This window comes from Marmota flaviventris, chromosome 4 (genome assembly GCF_047511675.1).
Source record: "Marmota flaviventris isolate mMarFla1 chromosome 4, mMarFla1.hap1, whole genome shotgun sequence".
NCBI classification, from domain to species: domain Eukaryota; kingdom Metazoa; phylum Chordata; class Mammalia; order Rodentia; family Sciuridae; genus Marmota; species Marmota flaviventris.
Window position 1 is genome coordinate 26851890 of NC_092501.1, and position 19513 is coordinate 26871402.

At 53.6% G+C, this 19513-nt stretch overlaps 3 protein-coding genes across 6 annotated transcripts; 1 reads left to right on the top strand and 2 right to left on the bottom strand.

Moving 5' to 3' along the window:
• Nucleotides 1-9: 9 nt before the first annotated feature.
• Lzts2 (leucine zipper tumor suppressor 2) lies at nucleotides 10-10546 on the bottom strand. 4 transcript variants are annotated; one of them, XM_027930080.2, is made up of 5 exons: nucleotides 9939-10546; nucleotides 4169-4618; nucleotides 2887-3558; nucleotides 2099-2368; nucleotides 10-1380 (listed from the first exon to the last, which is right to left on the bottom strand). In XM_027930080.2, exons 2-5 carry the CDS (start codon nucleotides 4574-4576, stop codon nucleotides 697-699), a joined length of 2034 nt encoding a protein of 677 aa, XP_027785881.1. In that variant the 5' UTR covers nucleotides 4577-4618; nucleotides 9939-10546; the 3' UTR covers nucleotides 10-696. The 4 variants fall into 4 exon arrangements, with proteins under 4 accessions (XP_027785881.1, XP_027785882.1, XP_027785883.1 ...); XM_027930081.2 differs by lacking the exon at nucleotides 9939-10546 and adding an exon at nucleotides 7210-7333; XM_027930082.2 differs by lacking the exon at nucleotides 9939-10546 and adding an exon at nucleotides 7210-7333 and having other exon boundaries at nucleotides 4169-4925.
• A 1811-nt stretch (nucleotides 10547-12357) lies between these two features.
• On the bottom strand, nucleotides 12358-17789 carry Twnk (twinkle mtDNA helicase). The gene is made up of 5 exons (XM_027930347.2): nucleotides 15893-17789; nucleotides 15474-15714; nucleotides 15132-15239; nucleotides 14484-14625; nucleotides 12358-13578 (listed from the first exon to the last, which is right to left on the bottom strand). Exons 1-5 carry the CDS (start codon nucleotides 17133-17135, stop codon nucleotides 13312-13314), a joined length of 2001 nt encoding a protein of 666 aa, XP_027786148.1. The 5' UTR covers nucleotides 17136-17789; the 3' UTR covers nucleotides 12358-13311.
• Nucleotides 17790-17842: 53 nt separating this feature from the next.
• Nucleotides 17843-18931, top strand: Mrpl43 (mitochondrial ribosomal protein L43). The gene is made up of 3 exons (XM_027930334.3): nucleotides 17843-18016; nucleotides 18105-18211; nucleotides 18316-18931. Exons 1-3 carry the CDS (start codon nucleotides 17886-17888, stop codon nucleotides 18555-18557), a joined length of 480 nt encoding a protein of 159 aa, XP_027786135.1. The 5' UTR covers nucleotides 17843-17885; the 3' UTR covers nucleotides 18558-18931.
• Nucleotides 18932-19513: the final 582 nt, after the last annotated feature.

A 19513-nucleotide genomic window follows, 5' to 3' on the forward strand; every position in this document is an offset into this window, starting at 1 on the left:
TCCAGCATATTCATGATTTTTTAAAAACCAAAAAAAATTTTTTTTTAATTTTTTCTTTGGGTTTGTACAAGAAATTTACAGTGTGAAAAATATACAAGTGAAAACAAGGCCATAAACCTGGGTGTTGGGAAGGGCTGCTTGGTCACAAACACAAATAAACAAGACATTTCTGAGTTCTTCCTTTGGTCTGACTTCAGCCCCCTCAGCCCAGGAGGGAGGCTGCAGAGCTGGGACATGGGGATCAGACCCCAGTTCCAGCCCTGTCCCCCAACATGGCCAAAGTGGGGGCAGGCACATCTGGAGCAGCTGGTGCCATCTGGCTCTCTCTGGCTTTGGGGTGGGGAGAATGTGGAGATGAGGAAGCCCCTTCCTCTTCCCAGCTCCGACGGCTGGAAAGGGCTGTCAAGCATTTGGGACAAACAGAACTGGTGGGGTGGCACTGGCAGCAGCTGGGGAGTGAGATGGGCAGAATAGTAGGAGCCTCTGGATAAAGTGAACATGGGGGACGTTCAAGGGGTCTGATCTTGCTCCTCCAAGTCAGGGACACCCAAGTTCTTACAGAGGCCTAGAGGCCTGTACCCTGGAAGACAAGCGGCTCTGAGACCCTAAGACTTGGGGATGCTCACTGGGTTCTGGGGTCTGAGTGGACCCGTGGCTCCTGGCCCCTTCAGTGAAGCTCACTGTGGAGCTGGAGTCCTAGATTTCAGTGGCAGTGATCTCCTCCAGGCAGATGCAAGGTGCTGGCTCAGCCAGGCCCAGGTCAGCGAGCTCACGGGCCTCCAGCTCCAGGCTGAGCTGCTGCAGCTCCTGCTCCAACTGCCGGTTGCGCCGGTACATCTGGATGTAGTTGTGCTGCAGCTGCTTCTGGTAGCGGATCACCTGCTCCTTCTCGGCCTGCCAGGCCAGTCGCTCCCCCTCAAAGCTGTCCCTCTGCTCTTCGCCTCGCCGTCGTTCTCGCTGTAGCTCTACCCGCAGCCGCTCCACTTGGGCCCGCAGGCTGCCTCCTGCCCCAGCTGCTGCCCGCTGCACCTTGGCCTCGTCACTCTCTGCCAGGAGGAATGGATCAGTCGTGGCAGGTGGTACAGGGGGCTCCCGGAGTCCAGCTGCCTCAGCATCCAACTGTCCGGCCTTCTCTCGGAGCCGCTCGGCCTCCTGGCGGTGCCGCTGTAGCTCCTGGGAGCAGGTCTCCAGCTCCAATTCCCGGGCTCGGGCTGCCTCCTGCAGGCCCCGGGCTCGGCCCTCACTGACCCGCAGAGCAGCCCGGGCCTCCCGCAGTGCCACCCGCAGTGCCACCAGCTCGCTGCCCTTCTGTACCAGCTCTGCCTGAGACTCCTTCAGTTGCTGCTTCAGCAGGGAGATCTCGCCTGACTTCTGGCACACCTGAGGGTGGGAGATGGTCAGGAAGGATGGTGAGAAGGGTTCTCTCAGGGGATCAGGCCCTGGGCATCATGCTGGGCATTCAGGAAGCTCAATTATTACCTCCATTTTACAGATAGAGACACTGAGGTGAGCCTAGCCACATATCCAATGTCACACACCTTGTAAGTAGCTAAAGGGGAACACAGACCAGATCTTTTTCCTTCAAATCTGGTGTTATCAAAACATCAGAAGATACTCTGGAAGCACTGCCTAGCCACGGGAACAAGGTGGTTGTGGTGCGGGAATGGGAGCAATCATGGGCAGAGCACATGTCCAGGTGAGGGGCACCACAGTCTTGGGTGTGAGAACCGACATCTGAGCCTGGGTTCAAATCTTACTTCTGCCTCTGTTGTGTGAGTGAGTCCCGGCTCCAGCTTTTCTGGAACTCAGTTTCTTTGTGTCTAAAATAGGGATATTAATAATACCCACCTTGTAGGGAAGGCAGTGAGACAGCAGTGCCACTGGCTATGTGGGCACCAGGCAGACCAACAAGGAGACCTAACATGGAGGCAGGAGGAGAACCCCACCCAAAAAGGGAGATCTGAGGGTCCTTTTCTCACAGAGGTGAGAAAGGGCAGGCACTCTGGGGCGGTTGGCTGAGAGAGTGTATAGCTGGGCCTGTGTTTCCAGGGTGTGTCCTGGTGTCACCCTCCTGCCTGTCCCTCCTGGTCTGGCGCACCTCCCACTTGGTCTCCTCCAGCCGTGGTCCAAGTTCCCGCTGCTCCCGCTCAAAGGTGGCACAGCGCCTCTCCAGCTGCTCACGCTCCTGCAGCAGCTGTGCAAAGTCATCCTGCAACTGGCGCTTCTCTTGCTGCAGCTGGAACACCTGCAGCTGCAGCAGCTGTTGGGTGCGCTGGGCTCGCTGTGCGGCCTGCTGCGCCTGGGCTGTACAGTCCTCACGCAGGGCCTCGCGTTCTCGAGGCCAGTGTCGCTGCCGCTCCCCGAATGCCTGTGGGCAAGAAGGCAGGTCTGTCCTGCTCAGGTTCCCCAGACTGAGCCCTGCCACCCTTACCTGCTCACTGCCCAGGTGGCCCACAGTTTGGGTTCTAAGAAGGCAGAGTCCATGAAACCAGTAATAATTATTACAACAGTAGTATGAATGGCTTTTATGATAATAATAGAAACCACCACCATAGTAACACCAAGCATTTACACTGCACTTCCGAGGTGCCAGGCTAGCACTTTATATCCTTGGCCTTATTTCTCATGTTGACCCTATGGAGCCAGAAATATCTCCATCTATAGATGGAGAAACTGAAGCTCTGTAAGGTTAAGTAACTTGCTCAATTTTTAAAAATTGGCACATGGCTGGCAGTGCTCTGACTCCTTATCACTCTGCACGTGACACCAGGGGGGTGTTAATCTAACTGCCCATCCCCGTCTCCCCACCAAATGGAAATGTTCCTTGCACTTCCAGTATCTTTGGATGTTCTGCCACACCACCCCCAATACCACCACTGACCACACCTGGCACATGGTGGCCTCGCTCTCATCCAGACTGTCCCGCAGTTGCTGCAGATCTGCCTCACGGTCACGGTCTCGGTCTCGGAGCTTTTCTTCCAGGACACAGTGCAGCAGGGCCTCATCCGAAGGGGGAGGTGGGGGTGGGGGTGGAGGGGAGCGGTCCCCACAGGAACTGTCAGGGGAGGCCCTGGGACCACTACCCAAGAGCCCCCCAGCCACACGTCCCCCCAGAGAGCCTGTGCTCTTGCTGGAGGAGGACCGGCCACTGTCTGAGTGGGAGGGCCCAGTAGGGGCCCCTCGGGCTGGCCCAGGCAATGCCCCCCGCCCAGAACCATGGGAGGGTAGGTGCCCGCCTGGGGAGGTGGTGACTGGTTCAGCACCCCCGGTGCTATAGGTAGGCAGGCTGGACAAAGAATTTCTGCCAGAGTCAGATAGAGTCCCTGAGGGGCAGCCACTGGCCCAGCCACTCAATGCCAGGGGCTTGTCGGCAGCAGAGGAAGAGGAGGAAGAGGAGGAGGAGGAGGCAGGGCCCCCAAACAGCTGTGTCAGGCTGCCTTGGCTCCCAGACAACCCTGTGGCTCGAGAACCCAGGAAGCTAGGTAGGGAGGGCGCCCCTCGAGGTTTGGGCAGCACTGGCTTGAAGGCTGTTGGGCGGATCAGGATTTTCTCCATGTTCTGAAACAAGGTACCACATAACACTGAGGATGAGCTGCCTGATCCTTCAAAGCTCTTGTCATGCTCCCTGCCCTCCCACCTCCAACCCCCATACATTAATAACAGTTGCTACCACTGGCAGAGGGCTTCCTGGGTGTCAGCTTTATGTCAAGTGATTCAAAAGGTTCATTTCCAGTCAATTATGACAGTCAGACGAGTAAAACATTATAACCATCCCCATATTACTGATGAGGAAAAGGAGGCTGAGCAAGGCCATAGGCCTTGTCCAAATCAAACTCATGGTTGTTGGACACTGATAACTGAAGAAACTAAGATTTACTGAGTACTTGCTAGGTAGGTCCTCAGTACCATGCTAAGCATTATTTGATTTAATTCTCATGACAGCCAATGAAAGTCTACCTTGACTAGACTGATAACAGAAAATGGGCTCAGATAGACTAAGTGATTTCCCTAAGGTCACACAGCCAGAATGTGACAGGTGGGATTAGAAACCAGGGCTGGTGACTCTCAAGCTCACATTCTACCCTGTAAAAAGGCTTACAAATTCCAGCTTCCCCGGGGAATGGGGTTTTGATTCTACCCAGACTCCCAAAGAGGGGCTGGTCCTTACCTTCTCCAGCTTTCCAGAGACAGGGATGAGCTTTGGTGGGGGACCACGGAGGTGGGCACTGCGTGCCCGCTGTTCTCGTGTATCCTCAATGTCACTGCTTGGGCTGGGGGGTGTTTCTGTTCGGAAATCCTCATTGATGTAGGTGAAGCTGGTGCTGGGGACATTTTTCCTGGGGGGCACAGCTGGGCACAGTGGTTCCTGTGTCTCATAGCCACCCCGTAGCAGCCCATCCTGCTGGCGGAAGAAGGTGGGCCCAGGGGGGCCGTGGTGGCGAGAAGGAGCTGGCCCCCCAGGGCAGGGCCGGCCAGAGATAAGACTGCTCACGCTGCCCATGGTGGGAACTTGTGGGGCAGCTGTGGCCTCAGGAGCTGGCTCCAGTGGCACTGGCAGAGTGTGCACAATGGCCATGGCAGCAGAGGCTCAGGCCTGGCCAAGGGCCTCGAGGGCAACCTGTGTAAGCAGGGCCGGGGTGTCAGAGTCCCTCCACCATTAGCCCCATCCCCATACAAGGTCTTCTCCTGATCCTGTGATCCAGGTCAACCTCCCTCCACCCCAGCACCAATAAAAAGTCCCAATCCCTCGCAAGCCTCCTCCTCCAAACACTGGCATGAACCTCAATCTTCTCTAGATGCCAGACAACTGCCCAACTCTGGTCTGAACAGGTTGATTGATTTCACCAAGCAGAGATGAAGGGATGGGAGGTCTGGGAGGTTACATAGGGCCATTTGGCAATGGAGATCCAGGCCCAAGCTCAAACCTATAAGAGGTCAGGGCTCAGGTGAGGTGTGGAGCCATCTCCACCAGTTCCAAGCACAGGTAGGTCCCTGCTCTCCTGGGACAGGTGACCTCATTACAGGGCAGTTTAGGCTGCAACATCAGGGATGCAATCAGCAACTCAGATGGTAATTAGGGAACAAACAGCTGAGGCCAGGTAGTGCCCAACCTCCCCCTGCTGGGCCTCAGTTTCTCTCAGACAGAGAGGCGGCAAAGGTGGAGCTGGATAAACAGGAACCCCACAGCTTTTAAGGAGCCCTCTGGGGTCCCCTGCCTCTCAGAGGTAGAGGCAAGCTCATGCTTACTTCTATGACAACTCCCAGCTTCTCCACAATCCATAGTTAGGATCCAAAGAGGCTGGACAGTCTCTGCCCTGCAGCTAACCTCTATGAAACCTTCCAGCTTTAGCTGGTCTCCAAAGTAAGCCCCAGGGATACATGCAGAAGCCCACCACCACCTCTAGCAGCTGCTCCAAGATTCCCTTGCCAGAATCTCAAGCAAGAGGGCTCCACCTCCCCAGGCCCTGCTCCTTCCTGGAAGGGGATAGCAAAACCTCCACCCGGAACTCCCTCCCAGTACTGAGACTGTTGATGACCAGGACTTAGGCATCTGCTGAAGTCATCATGCAGAGCAAGGGCCAAGAAGTGGACAGAGAACTTCACGGGAGTAGGAGTGTGCATATTTATTTATTTCTGTGCATGACTATATGTACAGGAGCATGAAAATGAACACTGTCCATGTATATGAAAATGTGTGAGTACATCACGAGGAGGTATGAATATATGTGTTTGGGCAGATGTACCAGAACATTCTATACATACATGAAAGTATGTGTGAATTCTTAAGTGTGTCTTATAAGAGTGTGTGTGTGTGAGTGAATAAGAGGTCAATATTATAGTGTAGGTAAACGCAAATGCATATGTCAGTGAACTTGGGTCTGAATGTGATTACATCAGAGAAAATGTTTGGATAGATGTATCAGTGCCTTTATGTATATGCAAATTTAGGTGTAAACTACTATGTGTACCTTACATGATTATGTGAACAGGAAGGTGAGTGTGTACTTTTTACAAGTATGTAAAAAGGAGTCTGTAGGAGTGTGAGCAAGTGCAGGAATAGGTAGAGACTTGAGTGGCATGCAGGGTCCCTGGGTGGGTGGGAGCCTGATTTTTTTTTTACCCTCTTGAGGGGTGGGGAGAGGTAAGACTCACAATATCTGACTCCTTTGCCCAATCTGTTCCCCTTTTCTTGCCTGTGCTCCATTGAGTCTATCCTCTTTACCCCCACCCAAGTGGATAGGCACTACAACACTGAGAACCACCATGAAGGAGACCAGAATGAGGGAGGAGTTGCTGGGAGCCAGGCAGGAGGTGAGCTGGGTGCAGGGTGCAATCATAGGCCCCTCTGCAGGGCAGGGCAAGGGTGGGGGCTGAGACTACCCCATAAATCCCATCCCTGAGCAAAGCTGATAAAGTTCCCCCTCTTGTCCTCCCCACTCTCAGGCACCATTCCGGGGCACGGAAGAACAGTGGGGAAAACGGCAGGCACTGTGTGTGCACTTCTCATTTCAGACTGCACAGAGTGACCAGAGCAAAGGGTGGCTGTAGACAGACTCAGAAAGACAGACCCAAAGACAAGAGACAAAGACTCAGAGGCAGAGAGGCTAAGACACGAGGAGACAGAGGCAGACCTATTGGGAACCAGAGTCACTTAAGCCACAGAGCCAAGGGTCCCTAAATCCAGAGGGACATGGAGTGGGTCTTGAGAGCCAGGCGTCTGGAAAACCAGGCCCAGCCAGCCGGGCTCCCGCTCTTGGAGCCCAAGAGAGAAGGAGGGGCAAGCGAGGCTCCATTTTGAGAAACGCGTTTGTGGTTGTGGGAAAAGGGAACCCCTCGTTCTCCCCAGCACTCCCTGAACAATCACTCTGGCATAGGGATGCCTCCCAGTTTAGAGGGCTGGGGGGATTGAGGTTCAGCCAGGGGCAGAGAGGCATCTGGCCAAGATCCCAGCTCTCACAGACCTCAGTTTGAAGGGCTGCAGAGTTGGGGAAAGTCTCTCCCCCTCCCAAACTCCAAGGACCAGTCAAGCAGGAACAAGTCTGAGTTCCCATTTCGCGACAGGAAGCAGGGAGCCCCCACCCTACCCTTCAGTCCACCCCCCACCCACCCCCCCCCCCGCTTTCATGAAGGGGGGGCGGTGGTGGAATGTCACCTCCCTACCAGACTGCACCACGAGAAGTTGGGGCGACCCAGCCCTGGCCCCCTCACCTCCGCTGCGTTGCTCCATGCTCAGCCCCAGGCCGCCCCAAGCGCTCCACAGGCGCGTCGCCCGCTCCGGCCCGCGCGCGGCCACTCGGAGCAGCCGGGCTGACCGGGCCCCGCCTCCGCCTCCGCCACCGCGGTGCCCCCAGCCCGGGCCAGCCCCCGCCCGGCCCGAGTGGGCGGTGCGGTGCGGTGCGGAGGAGGGTCCAAGGGGCGTCCCCGCCCTGGGGCGCAGACACGCGCAAGCACCCCACGTCACGCGTGTCCGCCAGGGCGCACGCCGGAGCTGCACGGCAGCGTTCAGGATCCCTCCCTGCGAAGCCGGGTGGACATGTGTTTTGCGGCTCGGAACTTGGCGGGCGGATCACCCTCTACCCTAGCTTGGCCCCCGGGGCCAGTGGCAGCTGGTCATTGTTCAAGCACAAAGGCGCGCTAGAGGCCGCCCCTCCCCCTCCGCTTCTCTAGGAGAAGCCTCCCCCCGCCCCAGACACTCTCCAGCTTCTTAGTCCAGACAAGAGGCCGAGGGCTAGTTGCCCGCCTTCAACTACCAGCGCCCGGAGCCTGGGCACAAGTCGGGGCCGAGGCCCGGTCGCTGCCTGCCCCACCCCCAACGGGTTGGAGGCGGCACACTTGGATTTGCAAAGGCGGCGCCACCTGGCGGCCAGTTCTGATGACACACCAGTCGCTCCCCACTGTGGGGGTCACCCACTTCACTCCCCAGCACTGGGCCCTGGCCCGCAAGCCCAGGCCTGCCGCTGGCGCGGATCTGTGCTCCACAACTTGCCCTCCGAGTCATTTGCTAGAAGAGGTCATTGCTCGGAGGGGGGCGGCCTCTGGCCCCACCAATCGCTGGGATAAGCGATCCAAACCTACAGTCTAAACCTACACCAGCCTTAAAGCAGACAACATTCCACTGTGTTTCTCAGGGTCACAGATATTTTCACCCTCTCGAAAACAACACAATCTTAACACCCACACGACCTTTCCCACATTCAGTCTCAGGCAGCCACATCACACGGTCTCATCCATCACGTGGTTGCGTGTTTCTCCTTTCCACAATCTTCCAGGCCAACTCACACACGGAGACCCTGGATGCCATACGCCTATTGTGCACCATCTCTCCCAACTCACAGTCCTTTGCACCCAGTCATAAACTTAAATAGACTTGGGTCTCCTAACCATTATTCACTCATTGACAAGTCTTATTCAGATACTCTGACAACTTCTTAAACACCCCCCCCCCCCTCAGAAACTACCCCGGACTTTCCCTAAGGGGTCTCGGTGACCTGGTCAGATCAGCTGATGCGATACCCCTAAGCAAATCCAACCTTCCTCCTTCTACACACGCCCCCACCCCCCATCCCCGGCCTGCCAGAGCCGGCTGGGCCCCAGGAAGGAGCATCCACCCCCCCCCCCCCTTCCAGGCCACAGCCTGGCCGGCTCTCAGCTCTATTTTTAGCTCTATGGAAAGGGTTGTTTTTCTTTCTTTTTCCCTGGAAAGGGAAACAGCCCAACCACCCTGAGGCTCACCCCAGACCCTCAGCCTCACAAGAACAGAATGAATCCCTCTCCCCAGTAAAGACCCCCTCCTCTGGCCTTGCCCCATCCCTGCCTCCAGGGGCACTAAGAGCCTCCTCCCCTTTCTGGCAGCCGGCCCAGAAGCTTAGGCAGCAGCTGGGCTCAGCGTGTGGAGGGGTGGGGGTGGGGCGGGGAGGAAGGCAGGATTGCAGCCCCCTCCTTCATTCCCTGGGGGCGGGGGTGGGGGCTCTTCCTTCTTACTAGAGGGGGTAGGCCCCTTGGGTATTGAGGGGTCATTTACTCTCTAGCATTCCCTGTGGGGATAGGAGGCTCCCATTCTTGCACGGGTGGGCTCTCGGTACCTATTCTGCGAGGAGGAGCTCCCAGATCTGCAAAAGGTGGACGTGGTGGTAGAAAGGGACCCACAGGCAGCTGCCCCTTGGGCTGGGGGTAAGGGACGGGGGCAGCTGTCCACTGTCATCAAGGGCCTCCCTCCGATACCCTCAGGGACGCGGACTTCAGCAAAGTGTTTCGGAACTGTAAGGTGAGAAGTCCAAGTAAATAACGCCTTCCAGCCTAATAGTCTCTCGGCCTCCCATCCACCCTGGCTCCAGGGGGCGTTGTGCTCCTATTTCTAGAAGAGGGCTTATCACCGCTCCAGGCAGATGGAATCAGCCCCACACCTGACCAAGCAAACTCCCTGGCCTGGTCGCGGTCCTGTGGTGGGGTTGGGGGAGCACAGCCCACCAATCTGCGGAGCAATCACGTGCTCGGCGCCTATTTACGTCTTGGTTATCACCTGCAGGGAGGCGGCTGGGAAGCAGGAACCTCCGGATGGGTCCCACCCTGCCCGCCCCCGCTGGCTGTCACGGGGAGTCCCCTTTCCCCCATCCACGACTAAATTAGCATCACCCTGCCCGCTGGGGTCGGCGCGGATCGCTCGGACTGCTAGGGTATCCAACTGGGTGCGTCCTTTCCGAACGCACGTGTGTTCATGTGTCCCAAGTGCATGCGTGGGTCTGTGTACACGCGTGTGTTTAGGTCCGTCGGTTTCTATGTCGCTTTGCTGTTCGGACTCTTCGCCTGCGTCCCACGGAGCAGGGACCCCTACCCCTTCTCACACTAACCTTCAGCTTGCCCAGACTCAGAAAGTTCGCTCCGGAGTGAAGATGTGCGGGAGGTGGGGGTTCCTGCACCCCCACCGCCCTGCCACTCACCTAGCGCCACCTGCACCGCCGCTCCAGCTCCCGCCAAGCTCCTGCTCCAGCGCGCCCACTTCCTAAGGGCGAGAACGCCGATCCCCAGCCCGCTCCAGGCTCCGGGCTCCGGGCTCCCGGCACCAGCCTGGCCCGACCTGGTGGAGCGGGGCGGGGCGGGGCGGCTAAGGCCGCGCCCCCCACCCGGGGAGGGGAGTGGTCTTCCCCACACCCCCTCAACAACCCACTCAATATTCAATCCAAAAAGAGCTCCATAGTGGCCGGAGGCTGCCCCTGTGGACTGACTTCATGGCTTTCCACCTGGAGAAGGGACAGGCAGCACGTGACCCAAAGCTAAATTACCTGGCTACCCTAAAGGTATGGGGCTTGACTCTGTCACCCTCCCATGCTCGGTAGAGAGCCCAACCCTATCCACTCTCAACCTACTCCTCAATCAAGAAAAACCCCTGTAAGGCACAGAAGGCTTGGGTTTAACCAAAACAGCTCCCCCGACCTTTTGGCAACACATACACCTTTGCTTGGGGCTGCCCAAGCAGAATCAACACCGCCCCTTTCCCTGGAGTAGGTGCCTTCCCAGGTGAGCCAGTTGTCAGTCCTGGCCCCCCACAAGGCCTGGCTCTGTTTCCCTTAGACTCATAAAGTCCCACCCACAGGCACAAACAGGAAGTTGGCCTGTATTGCAGGGAGGCACCAAGAGCTCCCTCCCTCCCTGGTACTCAAGGCAGCCTGTGGAAAGGCTCAGTCTACAGGTATCTGGGCCTTGTTTGCAGCCAAGAGTACTGGGGCTGCAGGACTCAGGGTGATTTTAGTCTCTTCTCAAACACGTCTAAAGTATGGAAGCTGCCCCTCACAGCTACATGTGACAAATAGACAGTCAATCTGAGGATAAACCTACAGATCCAACTGGTCACTGCTTGGACAGCCCCTTACTGAGCTCAGAGAAATTGTTAAGTTGTTGAACACTGGCGGATTACCAGCCTTATCCCAGAAAACTTGCCTCAAGCATCTCCCCCACCCTTTTCTTTCTTGGCTCCAGGAACTTCTGAAAATACTCTGGGCTACATCTTAATGTGGGGAGTTTGAGGCAGGTATGGAGGGGAATATTTGTATAGGGGATGGGGGCTGCACAGTGTTAGCTTCCTCTCCCCCTCATCATTCTGGTTTGCACTGTGTAGGGGTGTCTTCCAGGAGGGTGGAGCAAGACAAACAAGTGTATATCTATCCCTCTATCCCCAAATCCTCAATTCATAGCCTTCACAAAGATCCCCTACTGGAAACCCCTAAATGATTTTCAGACATTTGTGGAAGACTAAATGTGGAATTCATGCTCTTGTAGGTAGGACTGGTCTGGTACTGTACATCTGGAAAGCATAGCTGACATTCAGTGTTACAGATCCTGGATGAGGCCTAGACCAGCCAACAGCTGGAAATGATTACTGCAGGATTAGGGAGGCCTGGCTCCAGCCAGTCTGGAGAGACCCCCAAGAAAGCAAACCCTGGAGAAACTACTCCCACCCCCAGGATCTTCCCCACAGAGAACAGCCAGCAGCAGCTTTGCTCCAAGGTCTGTTTTTGGAGATGTTTGTGGCCACAGTTCTCAGACTCCAGACCCTTCCACAGGGTCCCAGAAGCCCCCTCTTGGGTTGACTGGAAGATCTTGAAAAGGAAGCTCTGCTTCCATGGAGCAAAAACCTTCCTCCTACTCATAAAAAAGGGATTCTTGTTTCCTTACCACTTTTTCAGGCAAATTCAAAGGGAAACTGGAAATTCAGGATACCTGAGGAAGTGAGATGACAAAGTAGCATCATTTAGGAATATTTCTGAGAGGGTCTATGGATCATCTATTTTATAATCTCCTGCAGAGCTTGTTAAAATGAGGACTTCTGTACCCTTCCTCAAACTCCAGAATGTGTGCATAATGGGCCGGGGCGGGGGGGGGGGGGGTGGGGGGAAGCAGGGCTTAGGTTCTATATTTTTAAAAAGTCCCCAGGAGTTTTGGCACATATTAACCTGAGAGAGGGTACAGGAGGAGGGAAATGGATAGGGGAGGGGTAGAGATTAGAATATTTTGGGTCTTGAGTCCACATTCAGAGATGAGTGGCTCACATCACAGAGGGAAGAGGGACAGCTGGTCAGATAGGGACTGGACATATGGCCCACTGACCCACACCTCTGCCAAGAATCTCATGGAGATTCTCAGGGAAGTTAATACAGTACCCTACCCTCCCAGCCCCAGGGCAAGAAGAGATATAAAGGGGAGGTGGATGTGAAGACCTTTTAATGCCCCCGCTTCCACGGAGCCCACAGCTCAAAAGCTCCAAGTGGGGGAGGGGACCCATCCACTCCCAATTCAGAGTCAAGTCCAGTTAGACTGGGGAGACACCTGGTGGACAAATAGGAAAAAGCACAGAAACAAAGGTAATGGAAAGAATTATTATTATTTTTTTCAGTAAAACAAGAAAAAGTCTCTATAAAAAGTTCTAACTCCAGCTGTTCATCTGAAGTTACATATAATGGAAACAGTGCCCAGGCATTCTAGGCTCATAGCTTCCTATTATGGCTGCATGGCCAAGTAATCAAGCAGGAGGAAGCTCCATTCTCAATTTGAGGCCCTGATATTACAGAGCTAAGCACCTAGGATCAATTTTAATTTTAGAAGGTGCCACCTCATGCCTGACTCAACAAAGCAGGGAGCATGGGGACTTGCTACCCATCATGTCACCTTCTGGCTCCAAAAGCCTAAAAGGATGCAGTTTCAGGAAGGAGTTTCCTATCCCACTCTAGGTTCAGGGGGCCTGACCTCACTATCTTGAATTTGACTTGCTTATTCCCATCTCAGGACTCTGTGCTTTTCTCTGCCTGGATCCCTCTCCCTAGATACTCATATGATCCAATCCTTCTAATTCTTGAGGCCCTAACTACATGCATGCTGCCAACATTTCTAGGCCATTTCATCTATGCTAGCCCATGAGCACCCCATTACTATTTTCTTTATAGTATTTTTACTAATTAAAACTTTTTCTGTTTACTTGTTCATTGCTTGTCTTGTTTCTTCAACGAAAACACTGGTTCTGTGGAAACAGAGACCTTATTTTTCTTTTCAGTGCTGTATATTCAGGACCTTGAGGAAAGCCCAGCACACGATAGTTCTTGGAAACAGTAGCTAAATTGAATTTCCTCACTATGAAACCCTGCCCTAGCCTGAAAAGGGCCTATAGCTCAGGACTATAGGACAGAGAAGTCCTAGCAGAAGGCCAAGAAAGTGTCTATGGCCCAGCCTGTCCCGTCAGCTCATTTCAGTGACTGCTCTGGGTTGCCTTCACTTGAAGGCTTAGAGGTTTCTGACTGGTAGGGATTGGGGCCCTGGCCTGAGTTAAGTCTCAGAGTTTTGGGGCACAGCCCCTTTTTTGCCAGAAGAGGGCTTTTTGGCCACTAGTCCATTGTCATCCTTGATCTTCTTGAGCCGGGCTTTGCTCTTTGGAGGGATGGAGAAGGTGAGAGAGTTCTTGTTGAACTCAAGTGGGAAGACACCCACATCTCCATCAAAGCGGTTCTTGGAAACCTGCAGATATCGTTTTCCTGGCCCAGTTACCAGTTTCCTGTCCTGCAGGATCAGAACGTTGTCTGCTTCTTGGCTTGCCTAGGAGACAGGGAGCAGAAAGAGGAAAGCCGGAGTTAAGAAGACATGTGAGTGAAACAGAAAAGAAGGCTAAAGGTTTAGGGAATAGTGGCAAGAACTGGAAATGGAAAAGTACTTCCCCATTACTAAAGCTCTTTCAACAAGTGATGCTGGGGCCACTTCAGTCTCCCATTTCCTTCACAGTAAGCTTGCTACTATCTCAGACTTTGTGCTGCTCCCTACTTGCAACACCTCTCCTCTACAGTGGGCCACCCTACTCAACCCAGCTTCTCATCATTCAGGTCTCAGTCTAAACGTCATACTTCAGAGAGAACATTCTTATTTCCTGAAGAAAACACCATCATTTCTGCACTTCTGCTGCATTGTTCTCTTTCTCAGACCCTTGTCTATTCCATCGTGGCACAGAGTTTATGCTCCTCACCTTGAATTCCCAGGTGCCCAGCCCAGGCCTGGCATGTAATAGGTACCCAGTGACCTGGAATCTTTAGAACTGGGCTGGTCCTGATGCCCAGCAGGCACTCCCATGTACTTGACTAATACCTAGTCTGCCAAACTACAGCACAATGTTTGTTAACACTTCCTCTGGGAAGTCTCCTCAGGCTGACTCAGATCTCTCCTCTTTGTTCCCCAGATACCTATGCTTCCTATTGTAGCTCTCATCACACTGAGCTACAATCACTATCTCACTGTTTCCCTCACTAGAGGATGTGAACTCTTAGAGGGCAAAGAACTATTACCAGCCTCTGTATTTCTGGTGCATGTATTCTTCATTTCATAGCCTCAGAAGCACTGCCTCCTGCCTCTCCTACTATAGTCAAGATAATCTAAGGCTGACTGAGACCTTTCTCTGGCCACAGCTGTCCCCTGTACTCTCCAAAGCCTGAGCCCCTTTAAAGTCCACTCACTTTGGCTGAGCCAAAAATGGATGCTGTCTGCAATTCCTTGTCATCATCCTCCTTCCGGGGGTGAATGACCAGTGTCACATGGCAGCTGTTGTCTGTTGCAAACTTCCGAAAGGCCCCAACGATGTAGTCTTGAGCTGCAATCCTGTTCCAAAGAGGTTGATGAACAGTCAGAAAGTCAAGAACTTTTTTTGTTTTGTTTTGGTACTGGGTATCGAACCCAGGGGCACTTAACCACTGAACCACATTCTCAGCCCTATTTTTTTAAGACAGGGTCTCATTAAGTGGCTTCGGGCCTTGTTAAATTGCTGAGACTCGCTTTGAATCTTCCATCTTCCTGCCTCAGCCTCCTGAGTTGCTGGGATTATAGGTATACGCCACTGCGCCTGACTCAAGAACAGACACATACCCTTAATCCACCCACATCTCCCCACAAAGCACCCCAACTCTACTCTCCACTTCCTCTACCCAAGAACTCACAATCAGGCCCTCATCCATACTTCCTGCTGCCACCCCCCCCCAACTCTATATAATACATACAGGGTGGTATGTACCTGTACACCTCTCAGAAAACAAGAGAGTACAGAGTGTGTACCTAGAGGCCAGCTGCCTCAGAAGACGTATCCAAGTTAGACAAGAAGAGGGCATCACCTGTCTGTAGACAGCTGCTCGTGACCCATCATGAACTGCAAGTTGTCGATGACCACATGACAAACATCATAGACATAGACTGCATGTTGCATTGTGTCTATTACAGACCTGGGAAGAAGAAGAGGCAATGAACTCAAGAGTCAATTACAAATAGCCTCCAGACACCTCAGGCAAAACAGCTGGTCTGCGGGCAATTTGTTCTTCCCTTCCACTCTTTGAAAACCCTAAACCTATCTAAGGAGACCTGGAAGTAGTTCCCACTAGAGTTGGAAAGGGAACCAAAGGTGCTAAGTGCTGGGATTTGTCTGGAAAAGCAAAGTGGCTGGGCTATAAGGATCTCACCTGATGCTCTGCTGTCCATGGAAAGTCATGAAATAGAGAGGCAGGTCCTCAAAGCGGTCGGCCCACTCTTCATATTTATCCAATTGTTCTTCTAGACGCCCCATGGCAAACTGCGTCAGCATGACCCGGGCTAGTCTCACGTTGCTGATCTCAAAGCTACCCCATAGTGTGTTCACCCCCTGGGTACACAAATCCAGGGCATACTCACTGATGAATGTTGTCTTTCCACTGCCTGTTGGCCCTGTAGTAGGGATGAACACAGTCTTGGGTAAGGAGAAAAGTCCCTTAAATCAAAACACAGATTAGAGCTATAAAGCTAAGAGGGGAAGCCCCCTTCTCAACATTTTCAATGGCCTAAACCCAGATTTTTGACACCTGATTCTCTGTCCCTTTAACCCAGTGATTTCTCAGAGGGTTACCTGTGAAGACTGTCAGCTCGCCTTTCCGGTGCCCCTTCAAGAGACGATTGAGGTCTGGAAAGCGGCTCCAGGGGACACCAGCTGCTTGCTCCACATTTGATATTTCTCCTAGCACCTCTTCCCGAAGCTGCTGGAAGGACACAATAGATTTGTGCCAGGCAGGCAGGGCAGTACGAAGAATACGAGAAAGATTTAAGCCTTGGTTCATGGCCTCAAGGGGACGGGGCTGTTGGTCTCCAGGACGCACCAAAGAGCATCGCTTGGGGTTCAGTTTTCGGGCAAACAACTTGGCAGCTTCCCAGGACCGAAGATCATCCCCTAACCAGAACACAATCCTTCGGAACTGTTCGAGGTAAGGGAGTAAGGCAGGGGGTAAGCAGATGGTTCCTCGGGGTAGGGCAAGGGTGGGCAGCCCTGTAGACTGGTTCAAGGCCAGGCTGTCCAGCTCACGACTGGTCAGAACCACCTCAACATCTCGACGGCTGATCAGTGGTAATCCAAACAGGTTGTGGTAGGCACCAGGCCGGGGAATAGTGGTCTCCACGTAGTGTACTCCATCTCCCTGGCCTTCAGCCCCTAATAGCTTCAGACCTCGTAATCCTAAATCCCGAGGGGAAAACCAGGGAAAGACCAGACTGCGAGCAGGTCGTAGGTATCGAACACTGAAACGCCTGAGTGTTTCATCTGTCACTTTGGTAAGGCCAAATATCATACGAGCCAACTGGGCTTCCTCTGGGTCAGGCAGCTCCCAGAGCGGTATTGCTCGGTCCCAGATCCTCCGGATCTCCTCAATGTCCTTAGCTTCTGGAGCCTCAGTAAGCAGGGCCCCCTCTCTGGCCCCATCCCCTCGTCCCTCCACACTTGCTTGGAAGTCTTCCCAGCTCCCCTCTGCTAGGCTAGTCATGCAGAGAAAGCGGCCTGTGGTCTTGTCAATGAAGAGACTGAAGGAAGTGGCAGCACTAGTCTGATCCTTGGGCTCTGAGGACCCCACAAAAGGGCTAGGTGCTCGAAGGCAGCTGTAGCCATCCTGAAAGGGGATTCCATGTGCCCGTAAATACTGCCGAATTTCAGTTGTAGTTAGAGGCAACACTGGTATCTCCAAGGCTGGAAGAGCCTCCTTCCTGTACCTGCGACGAGAAGAGCCTGGGACCAAGCTTCGGGGCAGGCCCCTCCGACCCATCCACACCCCACGCAGAGGCAGCAAGATCCGGAGTGGGTATGCACCCCGGAGGAGGACCCACATTTCTAGTGGAGTAGCAAGTCACTACTTGAAAAGCCTTAAATGCCTGGTTTGGGTGCCTTCATTAGGTCAAACACTAGGGAACACTCCACAGAGTTCACTTTTAGCTTGCTTATCTCCCCTAAAACTTGTCATAACATCCCCCTGAATCTTCCTCTGCGTTTTTACATTGCCACTTCACATCTCTGCCCATCTACATGACCCTTTCACATCTATATATCCCTCTATAAAGGCTCCCTTACCTCTATCGTCAGTCCTTTATGGTTTCTCTCACCTCTGTGACCCTCTGCAGTCCTCGTCGCTACCTATCCGTATCATTTCTTCACCTCTACCACCCCTCCACGCACTCTTCTCGTAGTACTCATCTCTACAGTCACAGCCTTCTGCATCCTTTTTGTGGTCCCTCTGTTTTAGGACCCAGATGGAGACCCTCTTCGCACTCCTTCCCCTTCACTGGGACCTTCCACACGGCTAGGGCGCTACTCTACGACTCCCGCCAGTCTGAACCCCAAGAACGCGACCCGCTCCTCTCTCCCGTGTCTTTCCTCTTCTGTTTCTAGGAGTTCCACGGTTCCGGCCCCCGGCCCCTCATCTCTCTCCTTCGGCCCACAACGTGGGTCGTTTGCACGCGCCACTCGCGGTAACCTCGGAAGCAAAACTCTCTGGAGCGCTAAGGTCCCCGGAACCGGAAGTTCGTTTTCAGTCCCGCCCCTACCTCCTGCAACTGGGCTCCGCCACCTCCGAGCAGTAGCAATGACTGCGCGCGGGACTCCGAGTCGCTTTCTGACCAGTGTTCTCCACAACGGGCTGGGTCGCTACGTGCAGCAGCTACAGCGTCTCAGTTTTAGCCTCAGCCGAGACGCGCCCTCGTCCCGCGGCGCCAGGTGAGTGCGGGAAAGCGCACGGGGGTGGAGAGGGAGTAAGGATCGCGCCGGGTCAGGGGTCACCGAGCTCATTCTTCCCGGGTCTCAGGGAATTCGTGGAACACGAAGTGACCGACTTCGCCCGACAGAACCCAGGGGTCGTAATATATGTGAACTCGAAGCCGTGCTGCGTGCCCAGAGTAGTGGCCGAATACCGTGAGTGGCGCCGGGTTAGGGCTGGATGGCGGGCTCCGAGCTCGGTTCTCTAGCCTCCCCATGCTTGACACCTGACCTGTTTGCTTCCGTCTCCGCCCTGCCAGTTAACGGAGCTGTACGAGAGGAAAGCATCCACTGCAAGTCGGTCGAAGAGATCACGACTCTGGTGCAGAAGCTGGCAGACCAGTCGGGCTTGGACGTGATCCGCATCCGCAAGCCCTTCCACACCGACAATCCTAGTATACAGGGCCAGTGGCACCCTTTCACCAACAAACCGACAACCTTCCTGGGGCTGCGACCCAGGGAGCTCCGGGATCCTGTCCCAGCCCAGGTGCAAGCGCAGTGAAGAAGAGTTGCCCTACCAACGCCAACCCTAGACCTGAGACTGTCGCCCTAATAAAGTGTTTTTTTCTCTTTTTTCCACAGTTAGGGGTCAGTGACCTTGTGAACTCTCTAATTCTAATCCAGTTGGCATCCCCAAAACCTGAGATGATAGAACTTTGAAGTATTGTACAGGGTCTTTGTTTTCTGAAATTCAAATTGATTATAGTAATCTCAAAACACAGGGGATTCAGGGCTGGCTTCTGAAGAATCCTTGATGTCCTATTGCCACAACCTTTGAGCTGTTCTCCACTGTGACCAGACATTGGGCAAGAAACCTCTTGTGTGATTGTGTACAGATTAGAAAACTGAGGTCATTAAACTTATCATCATACTTGAGTTCTTACTTCAAAATGTGTGCATTTTAAAGCATAAGCTGGAGATTTCATTATTCTAAAACCAGAAGCAGAACATATAACCCTGTATCATTAGGATCAAAGGCAATGTTCTAGGCAATTATCTAGATAATTGTTCTAGGCAGTTATCTAGGTCTGACTCCTGGAGGGAGTCCTGGGTGATTCTCATACTAGGTTCCTCATAACAAGCTTTCCCTAGTCCCAGCTCCATCCCCACCCCCACCTCCACCCCCAAGACCCCTCTTTGTGCAGCTATGAATCCATATCATCCCTTGGACCAGTGGGTGGGAGGTACTAGAAAGCTGTTTAGAAGAGCAGGAAGACTGATAAATAAGGAGCATCCCTTGAGCATAATTTTTTTTTTCTTTTTAAATTTTTTTTTTAGTTGTTGACAGATCTTTATTTTATTTAGTTATAGTTGGTACCAAGAATTGAACCCAGTGCCTCACACATGCTAGGCAAGCGCTCTTCTGAGCTACAACCCCAACCCCCCCTTCCCGCAGCTTAATTTTAAAAAGGCAGGGAAGCTGTGTGTGGTGGTGCATGCCTATAATCCTAGTGGTTT